Genomic DNA, 20,715 nt, shown 5'->3' on the forward strand with positions numbered 1-20,715 from the left:
GTTGCCCGCAGCCTGGTGGGCGTGCGGGGCCTGGGTGGCCGATGCCCGATGCACCGCCTGGGGCTGGGAAGACGGGGCGCACGACGGGGGCAGCAGGAAGATGGAGAAGAGGAGGAGGAGGGGGAAGGGGGAGAAGGGAAAATGTCCCATGCTATCCCAGAGTCTGGTGGGGACTGATTCAGCAGACGAACAGCCGGGTCAGAAGACCTATCCTGAGGGGTGGAAGACAGAGAGAGAGAGAGAGAGAGACAGAGAGAGATAGAGAGAGAAAGAGAGAGAGAGAGAGAGAGAGAGAGAGAGAGAAAGAGAGAGAGAGAGAGAGAGAGAGGACACAATGTTGACCAAGACACCCCTGATTACTACATAATTTATCTGCACTGAAGGCTAAACAGTTGTGTGATAAATAAATAAATAAAATAAATAATACAAAATGTACCATTACCCTTTAAATAAATAGTATGTATATGTGACTGTTACTCTATCCTAGCTCTCCACCCCTGTATCTCATGAGTCATCCCCAGTGTGGGGTAACAAGCTCCACAATGCAGCCTAGCAGGCTAGTTGATACACACCCATTCCTGCTGCCTCAGAGGCATTACTAAGGAGGGCTTTGAACCCCTACACCCACAGGTGAAGAGAGATCCACTAGGCTGAAAGTGATAGACTGAAACAATATACAGTGAACAGTAGTCCTACAAAAATACATGTCCTTCAGTACAACACTGAACACATACTTTTAATATTAATATTTTATGAAAAGCCTTATTAAATATGAAAGGTAAGGATCATCTTTATAGGGCAAGGTCATTACTTAATGGTCAAGGAACTGCCTTTTGTTTATGTAGGAAATCCGTCATTCAGTATCACACTAGTCCTTCAGCCCAACAAGACTTTCATGTTGTACCACAATTAGGGATGAGACGGTATACCGTAAAACCGTGAACCGCGGTATAAAATGTCCACGGTATTAGAACCGTGACATTCCCTGTGTTTATGGTATTACGTTTACGGTATTACACAATAATGCGCTGCTGAAACTTCACATTTCAAGTTGCTTGCAACAGTTAATTTTGTAATTTAATATAAGCTTGCTATTAATAAACTGAGCTTAATTACCATAGTGTGTATTTTCCATCATGTGTTGCACTGTAGTTCATTCAAAGTAAAATACTTGTTTTTTTATGTGTGTTGGGTAGGTGAAATGCCGTATACCGTGAAATACCGTAAACCGTACCGTGTAACTAGATACCGTACCGTACCGTAATGCAAAAATCCATCCATCCAATCCTCATCCCTAACCACAATGTCACTCATTATGCTGAATGACAGTTGCTTTGTTATGCCACATTTTCACTAGTCTCAATGCCAAACCCATGAAAGTTCTATCGCTGATACACTACGTGAGCTATGCTAACTACGCTACTGCATGCTGGCTATCTCTCTATGGGTCTGGAACACTTCATGCAAAAATCTGGTGCTCAAATCCTGGCATTATCCAATTCATTGGTTTCGCAGGAATCCCTTCGACACCAATCAGTAACGACTTTCGCGACCCATAGATATGCCCCGCCCATCTAACCTGGGCTAGCGTCTCTCATTTGCTGCTACAACCTGTAACTCAATTTTGAACCATCGATACGCCCTCAGAACACCAGCTTGGGCTGCAAAGTGTGACAGACTCTATTATGTAGTATGCGGAGCGCAGCGATTCAACATAATATTTGAGTCTAGAGAGAGATTACCATGGAGGGCTCTACACCTCTATACCCACAGGTGAAGATAGATCCACTAGGCTGAAAGGGATTGACTGAAACAATATACAGTAAACAGTAGTCCTACAAACATTTCAATAATAATAGCTATAAGACAACTATGGCAAAACTGTGCACACAAGAGTAGCCTTCACATTCAAAACTATTAACCAAACCTAAAGCTATTTCTGAGACTGAATTTGATTGGATTTTACCAACACAAACACCAGCAGCTATTGAAATACAACAGTGGTAAATGGAACCAAGTAATAACTCTTCATTGTATGTGAAAATGATCTTGGAGAGACGTACAACCCAAGTGGGTTAGCAAGGTAATCATATTGTGTTTGAGTCATCATCAATGAGGCTGGGGGCTGGGGTGAAGTTTGAAAAGATAGAACTTTGTTTAATCCGATTGGGATCTCTTCTCAAAAATGGAAATTCTAAGAAATGGTTATGCATGTGTCTTACCTCCTGGTATCATCAGTCTAGACACAAGCATCATCACAGAGTGGTACATCAGCACCCAGCCCATAGACAGGTAGACACAGAAGCAGAAGCACAACAGATACAGACAGAGAGAACGTTGGGGTAGAGTGATAGAGAGAAAAGAGATAATGTGAGAGAGATAGAGAGAGAGAGAGAGAGAGAGAGGAGGGAGAGAGAGATAGAGAGAGACATAATAGACAGAGTGAGAGCATAAAACAAACTGCAATCAAACTAATGCATAAGATCAACTTGGGTTGTGTAAGACAACTTGTGTAAGACTACTTTCAAAACTCAGGATACGCCTCATGCAAAACACCAGAGTTTCTGAACAAAGACATTGGCTAACCAAGATTGCTATTTTGTAAATCATCGCAGATTGAGGACACACACAGTAGCAGATTTTGCTGTTATTTCAGGCAATTCAAGTGAAATGGGCCCCCTCTGGCATGAATTACTTCCCAATTTGGCATCATTTGGCAATTTTAAATGGGCTCCCAAATCCCTAATTCTGTGCCTGGTAAACACAAATATTGCTATTTTTCTTCTCAATCTTTAACATTTTGGCACTGGCAATTTTCCTTTGGCTCTGGCTAAAATCTCTTCGGGGGGCGCCAAAAAATCCTCTATTCAGGAAAAACCCTGCATGTACACACACACTCATCCTGGGATGACCCTGCTTTGTGGGGGGAGGGTCTCAGGAGACCAGGCTCTGGTCAGCGGTGTTACTGACTCCCCTGGAGTCCCTGCAGGTGCAGCCCTGGGCTGGTGTGTGTGGCACCATATCTTATTCATTGAGAACCGAAGGTCTTATTACTATTCAATAAGTCATGATGGGACCAAGCTCGTGCTTGGTTTCCCATAATAATGCATTCATACAATTTTCTTAGGATACAATTATGGTCAAAGACCAGTCATGGACCTGTGACTAGCCACAAATTAAAGTAAATTTCTTGAAAATGAAACAAGATACTTGTAGAGATGATTATTCAGGTAGGGGCTCGTGTAACCAAATAAATAAATACAAACCATGCCATTGAGTGTTCAGTAAGGAAGAGGAGCACAAACGTTCAGCGAGCACACGCGTATGTGAGTCGGGGTGTGTGTTTGCACAAGTCAGTGCTTCTGATACACATCAGATGTAAGTTGGCGAGTGTCGTGATCATGCACCTGAGTTAATGTGAACGTGGTTGGCTAGTTGTATGTAAGTATGTGTGTGTGTGTACGACGGAGAGAGAGAGAGACACGCTGACCAAGCAGCTCCTCCCCGCGTCTCAGTCGGCCCTCCCAGACCCCACCTGGGCCCGTGAGCAGCTGAGAGCACATTGTTGTGTGTCACCCGGCGGTAACAGACACCGGGCCGCTGCATCTTTAATGGCGCCCGTGCTCAGCCCACTCATTACGGGGTTGTGATTGAGAAACATGGCACAGAGAGCCAGCGTATTACATTTCACTTTCCAAGGTCTGCTATGGTTACCTCAGCCTCAGACAGAGGGCCACCTTTCACCGGCGGGGGTCGTGGGGTGGGGTGGGGGTTTCGCGGAGGGGGGAGGGGCGTACCAAAAATAACCGCTCACTCACACCTGGACTGGAATGCCGCACATGTAACAGGGTGGGACAGGACATGTGGAACGCACGCATGCTTGGCGTGAGCAAACACACGCTTCAGTGCGCACACACTCACAAACACACGCGCACGCGTATATTCACAACTGCACAACTAATTTGAGCCCCAAATGACACAGAGGCAGGCATCCACTTAAACCGACCCACTGCGTTCTATTTTTTTCTACAGGCACTCAAAAGGGCAGCCCTGCGAAGCCACAGGAAACAACCCCCATCCTCTGGCTGCCTCTTCTACCTCCACCTCTGGTCACAAAAGCACTGTGAATGTTGGTCATGTCTGCTCAGGAAGACCCATGTGGGGGAAGGTTTTAGCATGGGTCCTACGAATGTAGCTGTATGTACTAATATATTTAGTCTTGGTGTTAAACGGTGCATTTTCCTGTGGCTTGCCTGTGGGCCGCAGAGGGCAATATCAGTGCATTAGCTGAGCAGGGGGGCCTGGTGCAGACAGTGCATTATTAATGCTCCTACTACCAGCTTGCCCCCCACCCACTCTACAGATGGACTGATGAGAGCTGTCCGTCCCCCACGCCCGCAGTGAGGCCCAGCGTGCCCCGAGGCCTTCTGCTGGCCCACGGAGGGGGGGGCTCAGGAGGCCTTCTGCTGGCCCACGGAGGGGGGGGCTCAGGAGGCCTTCTGCTGGCCCACGGAGGGGGGAGGCTCAGGAGGGCTTCTGCTGGCCCACGGAGGGGGGGGCTCAGGAGGGCTTCTGCTGGCCCACGGAGGGGGGGGCTCAGGAGGGCTTCTGCTGGCCCACGGAGGGGGGGGCTCAGGAGGGCTTCTGCTGGCCCACGGAGGGGGGGGCTCAGGAGGGCTTCTGCTGGCCCACGGAGGGGGGGGCTCAGGAGGGCTTCTGCTGGCCCATGGAGGGGGGAGGCTCAGGAGGGCTTCTGCTGGCCCACGGAGGGGGAGGCTTTGGCGCTCGGGCAACGGCGTCCTTTGTCTCTGCACTCCTCCGGCTAGGGCGTGCGTGCGGTAGGCAGAGAGGTGCAGTTTCACAATTGAACGTTTCCTAGCAGAGTAGAGTTAGTAGAATTAACGGAAGTTGAGGGATCTTTTCTTGTGGGATCCTCATTCTCTTAGAAGTCCATAAGAACCATAAATTCAGTGCTTATACCCTCATTTTCTCTTCAAAAAAGTTATCAGTGTGCTCTGTGAGCAAGCAAACTGCTACATTACACCAGCGATGCTATTATCACGGAGTGGGCTGGGGTTGTAGCGCATGGCTCGGCTGTCCTCTCGGAGGTGTCAGTACTGTGGCCCTCTCCGCCACCTGTAGCTGCACGGGCAGGACACTGAGCTGTCACAGCTCGTCTCCCGTTACCCACAACCGCACTGCCCCTGTCTGTCAGCGCCGCTGATAAGTGATTGCCTCGGATCGACTTACACAGATAGCAGCGCCCACAAAATGGGAGTTAGCACCTTTCACCGTTTAATATTTCCTTCCTGTGCCGTAATGGAGAGGTAACGCCAGGTAAGGGAGGCTGATTCTGAGGATCGGCACGGAGAAAGGTCAGCCCTTAAGTAGACCTGTAACCGAGATGAAGTGGTTGAACTCACCCCTCGCTATAAATACTGCTCATCCAACAGTGGTAAGCCCTGGTTGAGGCTCTTTTGGACCTTCTGCAACAAAATTGCAACTTCTGTTAGACACCAACTTCGTGGAAATGCAAATAACGAACACAATCCTCTGCTGTGTTTTCACTCACTCTCACTAACCTGGAACAAAAGAGCAACAGGTGGCAGAATACCCCATTTGCATTCCTTTTCTCAATGGTTGGTGACGAGGGTCAGGCTTCATTCTGGCTCAGACACAAGGCACTGTCCTCTGGACTGGCTTACCTCTGGCTCAAAGACAACACCGTTTCTAATCTATCCTGTGTCCAAAGACCTAAAGTGGACTGGGTTTCAGAAGGAGAAGCACGCAAAGCCACCACAATGAGAGGGCCTACTTGGCAGAGGTGGAGTGCCTGGCTTAGTGGTGTCAGGACAACAACCTCCATCTCAGTGTCAGTAAGACAAAGGAAATTGTAGTGGACTATGGGACGAAGCAGGAGAAGATCTACAACCCCATAAACATCAATGGGACCCCTGTGGAGAGAGTGGACAACTTAAAATACCTTGGTGTCCAGATCACCAAGGTCCTGACATGGACCAAAAACACGGACACTGTGATGAAGAAGATACAGCAGAGGCTGTTCCACCTCAGACATCTGAGGAAATTCCCCCCAGATACTCTGGAGTTTCTACCCATGCACTATTGAGAGCAACCTGACTGTTCAACACACACTGCCTGTTGAACACTGGACTCAACTCAGTAGCTGCACTCAACACAACTGCACTTTATATATTTATACTCTGTATAATATACCTATCCACATTCTGTACTGCGAATTTACATCAAACTATAGATACACAATAAACTATAGATACATGTATATATACTCTGTATCTCCCTCTCTATCTAACCCAATGCACAACCTCTCCTACCCTCCCATATTTCATTTTATTTGTATATTTATACTCTGTAGAATACACCTATTCACATTCTGTACTGTGAATATACATCAAACTCTATAGATAAATGTATATATACTCTGTATCTCCCTCTCTATCTAACCCAATGCACAACACAATGCACACATATTTTTGATCTGCTGCTACATTGTGAACCATCCAGACCTCTCAGGTCGTCAGGCACAGGCCTGCTTTCTGTCCCCAGGGTTAAAACAAAACACGGAGAAGCAGCATTCAGTTTTTATGCTCCACTTATCTGAAACAAACTTCCAGAAAACTGCAGGTCTGCTGCAACTCTCAGTTCTTTTAAATCAAGTCAATGAAGACTTTTCTTTTTGACACTGCTTTTAATTAAATAAAAAAAAAGTCATTTGTACACTGCACTGAAACGTTTATACTTGTACTTTATTTTTCCTGCATTTTGTTTTAATGTCCTCTTATAATGTGTTTTTTGAATTTCGTTTTATATGGCCTTTTATAATGTGTTTCTTTCACTTTGTCTTGATGCTTTTAATGTCTCATGTAAAGCACTTTGAATTGCCTTGTTGCTGAAATGTGCTATACAAATAAACGTGCCTTGCCTTGCTTCAGATTATTTTATGAATGAGAATACCTTGGAGTTCGTCTGATATTCCGATTAACCAATGTTTTTTCTAACAACACCGAGATTTTAGTAGCTGGGAGAGCTCGTACTCCAGTGTGGGCGGGAGGATGGTGTTGAAGGCAGAGCTGAAATCCACAAACAGGATCCTGGCGTAGGTGCCTGCGTGTTCCAGATGCTGAAGAATGTAGTGAAGGGCCGTGTTTACTGCGTCGTCCACTGACCTGTTTGCTCTGTAGGCGAACTGCAGGAGGTCCAGGAGTGGGTCCGTGATGGATTTTAGGTACAGTAGAACAAGGCGCTCAAAGACCTTCATTACTACAGAGGTCAGGAAAACGGGCCTGTAGTCATTTAGGCCGGTGGTATTTACCTTATGTCAGCAATCCTGAAGCAGAAGTTTGTGCATGTGAATAAATATTAGGGTGTGTGAATGTTTTTACAAATACACTGTCTGTCCATGTCCCGCAGGTTGTCACTCTGTAAACATCACTATCAAGAGATGAATAGGCCTACAATTTTAAACCTCACCGCAGATATGGGCAAACATGATTTAGGATAGGTAATAAGCCTACAAACGGAGATGTCTGTTTTTTCAAAAGAACCTCTTAAATATGTTGTACAGTTTAATCTGGAATAATATTCTGAAATCTGACCTATAATCACTGAACAAAAGGCTAGGAATTGTTTTTTTTGTGTGCCAATGAGTGTCAATGAGTCAATGATCGAAAATCTAAATAGAAGTTGGATATGGGGTTTGGATTACTAGAAAAACAACTTCTCCCTCCTGTTACATTGTAGATTACAAGTGTGACAGTTTTGTACTGCATTTTAGCGGAGTATTTTAATTATTTAATCGTGTGTGGGCTGATTTCATTATTGTTTAGGCTTGTAGGTGCAGCTGCAACAACTCGTTTTATACAATCTATTTTGTACCACGGTAAACTAGAGGGCTGAGTGTAGCCCAGCTCAGAAATCAGAAACTCGAAAAAAGTCAGGATCAACCCTGGCTCATCCATTCAGAGCAAGTCATCAGAGTGTGATTGAGTCATTTACTTAGTCAGACTCTGTTCTCACAACTAGCTGACTGTTACCTGTTAAGATTGTGCAGGGCATATAGGCTACAACAAAGTTACCACTTCCAGTGTTAGGTTGCCTAATTAGGTAGCTTGATTAATAAAGTATTCTTTGATTTTGAAACAGTAGCCGTATGTTGTTATTTCGGTTGTATGTTATTTTTAATGGGTTGGGTGTTTTTGGGGTCTGTTTTGTGTGTGAGTAGGCTATTGGTGGTTTTCACCTGGAAAGTTCCACAGTATCTGGCGCTCGTGAGCTTATACTGTAGTTTACGATCGCAGGAGCGCCATTAATTCCCGCTACAGTGAACGTCACTCACGTTGATGTTCAGCAGCTTCAAATGGCTATGTTCAGTTCACCATTCATCAAAAACATGAATGCGTTCAGTGAACGGCGCTCTTTTAGCACGTTCATGCTCAACACTGCTCGTTGTACCCGTATTGATGTAGCCTAATATGTGACAGAACTGTCTTGGCAACTTTGTGAGCCCTAAGGGTGAAAACGACAAAGGCTGAATCAAAAATCACAGAGGCTGCCGCTGTTATGAACAAGAATAAGCCCTGATTAAACATCATGACAAATCAGAATCCATTTCTTTAGTAGGCTAAATCACAGCACCACTCTGTGTCCTTGACAAACGTGACCACAGGACAAATGATTGCCATTGCAAAATGCAGACTCATCTTTCCAGCAATAAAACACATCCATTACAGTGTAATGATGCAAGTTCAAGTTACAGACCAATCATGGCAGGTAGACAGTGTCCCTGTTTGCAGTTAAACGAAAGAAAGGAAAGAGATACGTCCCTTTAATAAGTAAAGCAGGATTGTGGCTATCTGCCCTGTGCACCTGTCCAGGAACCAGGTGAGTCAGTGTAAGATAATCCACCTCTGGACACACAGACAGATGGATGGAAGGACAGACAGACAGACACACACACACACAGCCAGATACAGACAGACAGACAGACAGACAGACAGACACACACACACACACACACACACACACACACACAGCCAGACACACAGACAGACACACACACACACACACACACACACACACACACACACACACACACAGACAGACAGACAGACAGACAAACAGACAGACAGACACACACACACACACACACACACACACACAGCCAGACACAGACAGACGGACATACAGACATACACACACACACACGCACGCACGCACACACACACACACACACACACACACACACACACACACACACACACACACACACACACACACACAGAGACAGACAGACAGACAGACAGACAGACAGACAGACAGACAGGGGAAAGGACCAGACAAAACCGCAGTTATGAATCTTGGATCATATACCACCCCTTGTCAATGAATGAGTAGGGCATGCATCTATCTGTGCATAAGAGTGGTAGATTTGAAACATTATGATTATTATTCAGAAAAACATATCAACCACAAAACAAATTAGTGGAAAACTTTACAAAAAGGAGCAAAAGACCTGGCAAAAACATCTTTATTTGAAACCTTGTGGTTACAGGTACAGCAGTCCTGTTTTCTACGCTCTCACAATACCTTTCCTCAGTTTAGATTGGATAAGGTAATAATTACCAATCTACACTTTTAAACCTTCTTTGGTCCAAATGTAGAGGGCACCCCCAACTAGACAGTGTTAAGTTGTTTACCATATTCTTGTTAAGGTTTTAACACATTACATCCATGAGTGTCCAGAGACATGGAAAGGATTTAAACGTTTCAACTAGATAGATTAGACAGACAGACAGACAGACAGACAGACAGACAGACAGACAGACAGACAGACAGACAGATAGATAGATAGATAGATAGATACTGTAAAAACACTAGATGCAGAGTAATAAGAATACTACAGGGGTTATATACATCCATACTGTACGTGCAGCATGTGTACAGTATAGAATAGAATAAAGAATATATGTACATACATACAGTCTGTATAAATATATATGTCTAGGAGTACGCATACACACACACACACACACACACACACACACACATACATACATACAGGCTGAATAGATATATCTAGTAATACACATATATACATACATACATATATATATAGTAATACACATATATACATACACACATGCACAATTTAATTTAATTTAGTTTATTTAAATCAGGACAGTGCATATTGATGAACATGTACAATACATGTTAAAGGGCAATGCTCGTTTTTGACAACCTGGACCTTATTTACGACATATTATAAGAAGTTTGACTCACCGAGATCACTTTGGTGTAGTTCGGAGGCCTGTAGAAGAAATTTAAAATCCAGCGCGAGCCAGTATATCCATGTAATGACGGTGATCGGGGCACCGAGAATGCAGTTTCTCAAAATCTATTTTCGGCCGCTTAACGGTTGTTTTCATCAATCAGATTGAATGAATCGACAGTTGAGATTCCTCAACGCGAGGCATTGTAGTGGTTTTCAAATACGGGGTCTTTAGCCTCTGTAATATGATCTTTACACGCCTCTCCCCACTTGCTCCAGCACGCATGCGCACAGGCCAGCGCGCAGACTGGCTATTCTCCGGCTCACATTCTCTGCGCTACGATCGGATTGTTGCTGACGAATGACGACGACAATATTCTCGGCACCAACAACGATCGTAGCGCAGAGAATGTGAGCCGGAGAATAGCCAGTCTGCGCGCTGGCCTGTGCGCATGCGTGCTGGAGCAAGTGGGGAAAGGCGTGTAAAGATCATATTACAGAGGCTAAAGACCCCCGTATTTGAAAACATCAACAATGCCTCGCGTTGAGGAATCTCAACTGTCGATTCATTCAATCTGATTGATGAAAACAACCGTTTAGCGGCCGAAAATAGATTTTGAGAAACTGCATTCTCGGTGCCCCGACCACCGTCATTACATGGATATACTGGCTCGCGCTGGATTTTAAATTTCTTCTACAGGCCTCCGAACTACACCAAAGTGATCTCGGTGAGTCAAACTTCTTATAATATGTCGTAAATAAGGTCCAGGTTGTCAAAAACGAGCATTGCCCTTTAATATGCCAGATTGTAGCCCGGAGTCTAGTTTCCATCTGGAGTCCATTAGGCAGGTTGATGTTACAAAACAAAGTTACAAGAGGTACAGAGGCAGTTAAACATATATAAAACACAGACACAGTACAATATATAAAACATAGAAAAATAGCATGCAGTTAGAAGTGTTCACACTTTTGGTTGGCTCTAAGCCACACCTTTAGATGCCCCTTAAAGGTGGCAAGAGTGGGGCAATCCCTTGGGATTAAGGGGAGGCTGTTCCAGATTGCGGACCGCTTATAAGATAGAACATTTTGACTGAAAGAGGTTTTTCTAAGGGTAATCACACAGTCCCCATTTGCAACGGCTCTTGTGAGCCGAGTTAGGTGGATCAACACTCAGAACATTCAGGCACTGTTATACAGTCTGATGGCCACTGGCACAGAGGAACGTCTGAACCACTCCGTATTGCACCTGGGTGGGATGAGTCTGTGGCTGAAAGTGCTTCCCATCTACCACAGCTAATCATGGAGGGGATGGGAGGGGTTGTCCAGAAAAGACTTCAGTTTGTCCCTTATCATCCTCTGCACCACGGTCTCCAGGCTGTCCAGTTGTTGCCCCACAACAGAGCCGGCCCTCCTCACCAGCCTGTTCAGCTTGTTTGTCTCCCCAGACCTGGTGTTGCCTCCCCAGCAGGCAACCGCAAATAACAGCGTGCTGCTACCACAGACTGGTAGAACATCCTCAGTAGCCTGCGACACATTGAAGGACCTGAGCCTCCTGAGGAAGAACAGTCTTTGTAACTATACGAACAGGTTTACTAAAAAGACGTTCACTCATTGTGATTCTCAGAAATAACTTCACAATATGACAGAAGGTGGGTATTTGCCTGATGATTTTCTCATAAAATATAGAGTAAAATGCCATAACATAATGATTACATAATGATAACATGATTAGCAATTTGAAATGTGTTAATTGCCTATACTTATTATTGATTACAACTACTGTAGGCTCTAGGTAACCATTCAATATGGCTGCCGAAGATAATTCCAACTTGTTGCCGTTCTTAGACTCTCCACAACACCTCTGTGCCCGACCTGCATCAACTGGATCAGTGTTTCAGATTAATCACAAATGGCCAAATCAGTACCAAACACCCAGGAGAGTTCAACTGGTTTTCTACTTCACTATGGCAGTGGAAAGACCGCCCAAGCCTTGCACACACTCTGTTCCCAGTCCATCTCGTGGGTCAGAACACCATCAATCTGGACAGCAGGCCTGCTTGGCTGAGCACACATCTTGGTTTACAGCCCATCTGGTTCCGGCCATGCCTCTCTGTCCTACGCCTGCTCAAGCATGGCGCTCTTCTTTCAGTCACTGCCATTGTAGTCTCGGAGCCAGACTCACTACGGAGGAGAGAGTCTGGACTTCAGCCGCTTAGAATTTGTAAAAGGAAGTTCTTAAAAAAACTTCATCACTTCCGGTCCGGACTGTCTACTACTCTCTACAGAATTTTGACGGGATATCCGCCTGTTTTTTCCCCAACTTCCTTCATCAAAATTTCTGCGTCTGAATACCAGACGTAGTTGACAGTCCGGGCCGGAAATTGACTCGTCTGGCTCGCAAGACTACTGCCACTGTTACCCGCCAAAATAAACTAAGTCTCTCCCTCTAATCTCTATCTCAACTTAAGCAAGTTTAATCATTGGTCAGTATGACCCCATGCAGAAAGTTAAAGCATCAGGGCTTGGTATGATCCTCTCTGTTCATGAGTGTCAGAGATCTTGTTTTCAGGCAAATCTCTCTTGTACTATACCTCACTGAATTAGTAAGGATGTGGCCCTCGTGGTCTCTGGGGTAGCGGCTAGGGCTCAGTTTGGAATAGAGACACTGTCTCTCTTCTTTCCTTCTTTAGTCTCTGTTTCTCTCCAGTGGCTTTTGAGGTACGTGGGCCGGCTTACGTACGTATCCCTTAGCCATTCTCTCACACTCTCTGGATATCACATCTCCGTATCACAAATCGGCCCTCAATTTTCTCTGCACGTGCCTCGAGGTCAATGGCTGACCAGCTGCCATGAGACCAGAGGTGAGGCGGATAGAAAGAGGCCAGTAGACATAATAACACTGACTGCCAGCAGACAGTGGGTCCTGGGGTGTCCATTACCTGTGACACCCCGCTCAGCCACTGCTGTCACCTTAGAAGGAGGAGCATTCTCAACTTCAGTACAGAGTAGACCCAGAGAGAGACACTAGTTATGCAATATTCAGGACAGAGGCAGCAACAATAAGGCAACAAAAGACAGACACACCGGGCCTCAGCTACACTCGCTCTCCCTAACCACAAATTATTACTGGGAACTGTGACATGGCAAGCAGCTGGCCACACAGCAATCTTCTTCTTCTTCTTCTTCTTCGTTTGGGTTTTGATGAGACAATTATTAATCCAGCAATAAAGATGGATGAATAGTTGTCTCCATCCTCTCAAGCAACTCAACACAGTATGTCTTCCCTTTAGACCAATCAACAATGTTTTGGTGGAACTATGAGCAAATAAACCTGTCAGTTTGACTGGGAGTTGATGTGGCTGAGAAAATGTTTGACTAAGAGTATCTAACAACCTGAAAAGATGCTTGGAGAAAAGACTCCATCATTATGATAACGCAATGGTTTTACGTATATTATAACACAATGATGGCTTGCATATAGGTACAAACCTGTTTTGTGAGCTAGTTGTAGCCCAAATATTCCCAACTAAACAAGGTCTTTGTAAACATATCTAGCTTGACAATCTCAGATCCATACAAAGCAGTGCCTTTTATTCTTCTCCAAGCCGCTCTGAATTCAGTGCTACTCTTTAGGCCCAGTCAGAACAACAGTGTCAGAACAACACAAAAAGCGCAGAGGCAGCCAGTGGGTCTACACAGACAATGCTATAGAGGGGGGCGAATGAAAACAAAACAGCTTCTCTCTAGCTCACTCACTCACTCACTCACACACACACACACACACACACACACACACACACACACACACACACACACACACACACACACACACACACACACACACACACACACACACACACGCTGTAATAACACCCATTAGTGCACTCTGAGGGCTGCAGCGAAAAGCAGACAGTGGATTCTCCATCACTGAATGACTCCAATGAATGTGGTACTCTTTGCTGCTACCAGGACCAAGGTTGTTTTGTCCAGCTTTGTGGAAGAGCCTTAAGGCATTATTGACTGTACACAGATGTACCATATAATGAATCTCAGTACTCAAAGACATTAGTGGTTGTCTTGATAATCATGGTCGATAATACCATTTGTAGATAGTGTCTGACTGTTTACGCCTTTATTTCATGAGAGCTACCAGCCTTTTTCTAATATATAACGGAGCATGTGGAGGTACAATCAGTGAAAGTGGCCCCTTCCATATACCTGCAACCCCTGACTCAGAGGCATGGAGAATGCTAGTCAGTAGGCCCTGTGGTCTACATGGTCCTACTGATTGATCCATGGTTGTTAGAGAAACATGAGGTAAAGGATGGCCCCTCCTTCTCCCCCTTTGTCCAATGGCACCTGTGAGGGCACGTGTCAGTGCTTACATACAATGCTGGAGCGTTGGTTTACTTGTGCTGACCCATGTGCGCGGGTCGCATTTCGGGATAAGTGTCAGGGAGCTTTAGAGGCAGATCATTTGGGTTTAGCTTCTGATCTCCACCATATATTGTTCTCGGTTGCCAACGGTTTAGGAACATTTAGTGTGTGCAAGCGGACACATGCCACTTAATGACAGTTTTTGGTGCCAGATAGCCTCTGCCTTCGTAGAATTTGAGAGGGGGAATAAGTGAATGTGATAAGAACATGATAATTGTGAGTGGTAGTATTCTCTATGTAGCAGATGACACACATACAGTACGGAACTTGTGTGCGTAGTAAAATACAGAGTTGGGCGTTGTGGGTAGAACCTACAGTTAACACCTCTTCTCTCCAACATCAACACCTCTGATAGGCTGGTAGTCTGCCAATAGCAGGCCAGGCATAGGAGATGGCTTGAGCGCTGTGAGTGATCAGTTAGTCAGTCAAATGAATGGACGATGGCCTTTGTGCCTTAAATGTCAACCTTCCACTCAGAATTGTCGAGAAGTGTCTAAAGCAGAGAGAATGAGTAATCTTGCGGCCCGGGACATCAGTAAGAGGCCTCTTATGTATTGAGTGGGACGCACACACATTGATGAGAGCTGTGGGGAATGACTGTAGTGGATGCAGGGCTCATACTGTAACACTAGAGACGGGGGTGTGTGTAGAGAATGCACTCATCTCTGTGGAGAAGGTTAAGAGGTTTTCCAGAAACCGCACAAAAAGTGTTACTATTGAGGAAGTTTAAGTGAGATGATTGATCATTGAAAAAATATGACAGCAAATATAACAATTAAGGCCATCAATTAGGATGGGATTAGAGCTTGTAGGGCTGCCTACTATGGATATTCATAAACACAATCTCTGGAATTCATAGATAGTTAATAAATGACTAGTGTAGACTCTTAGGTAAATGTAGTTACATTAAGTACAAAAAATGAAGTTATGATAATACCACCTGTTTGAAGTACAACCACATTTCTATAGAAAGAAAAAAACATTAACCAATTAGTTAGTGCCATACACTATCGTCATCATTGGGCACAGCTCAAACTATAAACGTATACGTCTGTTTGAAACATCTGTACTGAATATGACCCATGACATGGTTAGTGATCCAGCGAGAGCCAGTCGATACGGTTGTTGCTGACAGTAGACATCTTCAAGCGTAGTTTGAGGTTGGGACGCACACCGGCTACTCTACTAGGCTACAAAAAGTATGCTTCTTTCCAAATTAGTCAACTAGGCCTACCTTGATTTATCTATCAAGTAAATCTACTTCACCTGTAACACGAACCAACCGCTGCAACACAGACGTGTCAGACAGCAGACCGATAACAGTCCAATATGATGCGCAACCCCTCCACTCACCTGTCATTTACTCCAACTATTCATTCTTACCTTGACGCCTATGGCACAATTCGCCGTGAAGTTGACATTGCTTCGGAAACACTGAGCAGGTCTCCAGTAAAACTGTCCACGCATCAACATACAACTGGACCCACAGACGCACTTTCCCGTTAACTCACATTCCAGAACTACTGATGTTGGAATCCATGCGGGTGATCATACACACGCGGCGAACTGCGCAACTGCGAAATCCGACATTATCATTGGTCAAAAGTGAACAGGGACACAAACTAGAGAATACTAGAATTTATAATCACAGTGGATCCTATTTACATAGATTTATTTGAGAGAAGCTAGAAATGAATAGGTATGCTATAGCTTACATGCAGATGCGGTAGCCTACATTTTTATCCCATTCCCCAAAACCTTTATTCCTGTTTTGCAAATTCAAACAAATCACCGACTGCTTTTTTTCTCTTCAAATTCGTTTTTTTCTACTTAGACCAATCAACTAAGTCTTCCTGGTCAACTACTGTATGGGTAGGTTCCTAAATGTTAGTGTTTTCTTGCTGGGGCTGTCTTTGTAGACTAAAGCAGCGCATAACTGCTATAGCCCCCTCTGCTGGTGATGATAACATAATGCAGCTACTACCTTCTAAAAAAGAAAAGAAAGTTTCTGCTGAATGCAAAAATGAAGTCTACAAAATACCAATTTGGTGTGAACATTTTTATTTTATTTTCAAAAGTTTTAATTAAAGATTTAAAGTAAAATACATATCGATGATTGTGATAATTTTCACCGCCATTGACTTGGTGTGAACACTTCCCTATTAAACCTCCATTACAGTCACAAGGAGGTTTGCTGTTAGTTGGATTTGGTTGTCTTGACGATGACTGCACTGCCTGTGACCAGGGTAGGGAAGAACTCCACCATGAACTTGTTCTTCAATCTGTGCAAGAAGTGGACATACCTAACCCCCGGCCCATAGCCGGAGAACACATGGGACACCTACGCAGGCAGACAGAAAAAGAGACAGAAGAAGATGGACAAGGCTGTTAGAATTATGACTGGGTGATAAACATGCTATATCATGAGTCGAGTCCAAAGTTCAGATAATGCACAGTCAGTATCACCACAACATAGGAAACCAGGCCAGGTTCAGCCTGGCTTATGTGCGTGGCTGGCTTGTTTATGTTCAGGAATAGTAGGACGGAAGCTAGTCATGCCTCTGAAATAACTGAATTGAAATGACATGAAATGATGTCTGATAAATTAAGATAGGTCTTGTCGTCTGGACACATCAGTTCCAATGCTTCCAATGCTAATCCTGCACAATAAGAGCAGGATAGCCAGTTAGCTCATGAGCTCACAACAACTAGCAGCAGCTTCCATAACATTAATGGTAGCGGTCAGTGGCTAAAGCAGTTACACTGATGATTCCTGTAACGTTAGCTATTTTGCTGCAATTGGTTCAACTTCTGTTTCTGGACAAAGGTAAGGGATAAATCCAGATAACACAAGGCTAGTGGACCTACAGCGGGTCCCCGATGGACGAGTTGGCGGACCTCCGGCGGAATATAACACAAGGCTAGCGGACCTACAGCGGGTCCCCGATGGATGCTCCACCACCATTCCACCGGTAGTTAATTGTCTACATCCTAGGCCCATTGGCCGTGGGGTCCGTGGCGTGGTGGCGAGACTCCGCCCCCTCGCTTCCGGGCAATCTCCATACACCCACTGGTGAAAACCGTGTGTCTCTAGCCCGCTCAGGGGCTGAGTTGTGAAGTTGAGTGGCGTGGTGGTGAGACTCCGCCCGCTTGGGTCAGAGCTGATTGAGCGCAGTACAGTGACCTCTGGGCAATCTCCTTGCACCCACTGGCAAAAACCGTGGGTCTCTAGCCCACTCAGGGGCTGAGTTGTGGGATCCTTGGTGTGGATAGTGGCGTGATGGCGAGACTCCGCCCCCTCGGGTCAGAGCTGGTCATGTACAGTGTACCTCTCTCCGGGCCACCCACCTGCCCCCACCAGTGAAGACCCTGTGTCTCTAGCCCACTCGCGTCATATTGGGTCGGGGGCAGTGGAGCGCTCTCCGGGAAACCCACCTGCCCCCACCGGTGAAGACCGTGTTTCTCTAGCCCTCTCAGGGGCTGATTTGTGGGGTCCGTGGCGTGGACAGTGGCGTGGTGGCAAGACTCCGCCCCCTCGCGTCATATTGGGTCGGGGGCTGTGGACCCCTCTATAAACCCTTTATACACATTATTTGACCTTTCAATTCTCTTCACTTACATAAACAGACAGTGAGTGTGTGGTCTCTGAAATAATAAAGAAATATAATGTATAACTAACAGAAATACTTACACAAATAAACTAAATAGCCTAACTCAAATACTCATTGAATTGCCATTGAATACCACCTATTAGCAAACAAAACATGTTCAGTCACAATTATACTGTTAAAACTAAGATGCCTGGATAAAAAATTATGTTTTCCAACGGATATATTTGACGAAAGTAGATTAATAAGCAAGCCGCTTTTCAGCGCTAACTCAGAGCGGGGAGAGCCATGAACGCAATCTGTTCGTGGACTACAAGAACGCATCATTGATACCTTTGACCGCGCATGTCAAAGGTATCAGTGACACATTTTTTTCAAAGATGGCGTGGTTCAATAGGGCTTCACTTTAGATTTTGAATCCTGGGGGCCTGGGTAGCACACAGAACTGCAGGTTCTGGAACCACTGTCTATCTAAGCCTGTTGCTGCCCTCCTGTGTCCGAAAACGGTAAATGCTCTTAGCAACATAGAACTGCAGGTTCTGGGACCACTGCCTCTTGTGGTAGCCACATAGAACTGCAGGCCAACAGCGGGACAAAGGGAAAAAGGGACATTTACTGGACATTTGCTATTCTAGCTGCGCGGCTGGCCAGCCACGCACAAAAAAAAACTCTTGCAATACAATCATCTCTACAAAACGAATGTTGAAGCCTTCCAGTCTTCTAGTTTGATACACCAATGAGATAATATGACTAAACCAACACATACCTCTTTCCAGGTGTGAGAGTAAGTAGTGAGGTCCTCTGTGGGGCTGACAGAGTGCTGGGAGATCACGGTCTGACCGTCAGATCCCAGCAGCTTCACACACAGCTGGTAGATGGACCCATGCAACTGACTCTCCTCATACCTAGGAGGTCAAAAGGTTAAAAAACATGGAAATATTACAAGATTTCAGGAGGGGCGCACACAGAAATGGATGATTTTGTGGTTTTGGCAAGAGGTAGTTAAAGTAAAGAACATACAAAAAAAGTGTTTTGTTTTTACTTTAGTACAGAACTGTGATTGTCACGCTCTTTAGAAGAGAATCCATCTGTAGCATGGACAAGTTAACAGTCAAGAGGGTTTACAGCTGTCTACTTCCAACCCACCAGTCTTTGATGACAATATCAGGCTGGAAATCATCCAGCAGCTCATCCCATAATCCCTCAGCCTTCAGGTCAACTCGCTGCTCCATGGTGAACCAGCTAGGAACCGAGAAATAATAACAAACACCGTGAGAAATGGGCAGGTGGCGGGAGAGAGATGGATGACTCATTCAAATAATGATGACAACACCTGAGGAGTCTCACCCACCTGTACCGAGGCAGGTGACAGACAGCAACGCCTGCAGGTATGCCACTGGAGTCATAGGGAAAGACCTCTGTGCTAGTGGTCCAGCCAGTAAAGTCACCTAGGGCCAGTGCAGGGGACCACACATTCCATTCAGTGTTAATCAACGTGTATCGTGTGTCTTTAGAATAACATCCTGAAAGTACAGCATACATACACTCCTGCTGTGTGACTCACCGTCTGGTTCAAAGCGAGGAGGCTCGTCTCGAGGCACGCCCGTCAGTTCAGGCTCAGGGGGGGGGGTGTCGTGAGTCACACCTGGGTGAGGAAAATCTATAGTTACGGACTTTAACCTGAGACAAGATAATTGGTAGGCTATATCTTGTACAGGCAAATTCTATAAGGATAGATAAAACATACGTTCTTTCATTTTGTTTCTGAAAGTTAGACATTGTAAGTGGTAGCTACTGAGAAAGCTATTTTTGATCCCCAAGGTTTGACAAATTAGGCTACTCGTTATGAGATGTGGGATGCAGTCTGCATAGCCTACCAGTGTTGTAGAGCCTACCAGCCTACCAGACTTGTAGAGCAATGGTTCCTAAAGTTGTGAAAGTTTGTTGAAATATGAAAATATATTTAAACAAATATTAAATTATATTTCAAAAACTCACAAGTTCAAACTTTCACACTTCCGATATAAAAGTGTGTTGACATCTGTCTATTCAACATGATCTAGCCTATCTCCCCAATCAAACAGCCGTAAATACTGTGACCTAGGCTATATTCGATACAGTTTGCAATCAGACATCCGAGTCCCGGATCAGAGCCAAATCATTCATTCATCTGCGGTGTAACGTTAGCCCGACGTGATAGAACATATGCGGATTTTGCTAACTAGGCTACCGTGAGGCGCAGGGTTCCTCAACAAATTCCGGCCGATCGGTTTCGCTTCATAGACGAATTTCCAATCCACGGAGTTGGGCATCGATATGCCTACGCCTTTCATATTCCATTCGGTCTCGCATCTTGTTTTCCAT

The 20,715-nt window shown here is 45.1% G+C and overlaps 1 protein-coding gene across 1 annotated transcript; it reads right to left on the minus strand.

Annotated features, from left to right (window-relative positions):
• Nucleotides 1-16,940: 16,940 nt before the first annotated feature.
• nccrp1 (P1, F-box associated domain containing) lies at nucleotides 16,941-20,715 on the minus strand (the record flags this gene model as incomplete). Its single annotated transcript, XM_084450333.1, is given in 7 exon segments — nucleotides 16,941-17,084; nucleotides 19,118-19,256; nucleotides 19,498-19,593; nucleotides 19,703-19,799; nucleotides 19,916-19,996; nucleotides 20,582-20,666; nucleotides 20,668-20,715. Coding segments are annotated over 7 exon segments (690 nt in total).

Source organism: Borostomias antarcticus (genome assembly GCF_949987555.1).
Source record: "Borostomias antarcticus genome assembly, chromosome: 15".
Classification (NCBI taxonomy): domain Eukaryota; kingdom Metazoa; phylum Chordata; class Actinopteri; order Stomiiformes; family Stomiidae; genus Borostomias; species Borostomias antarcticus.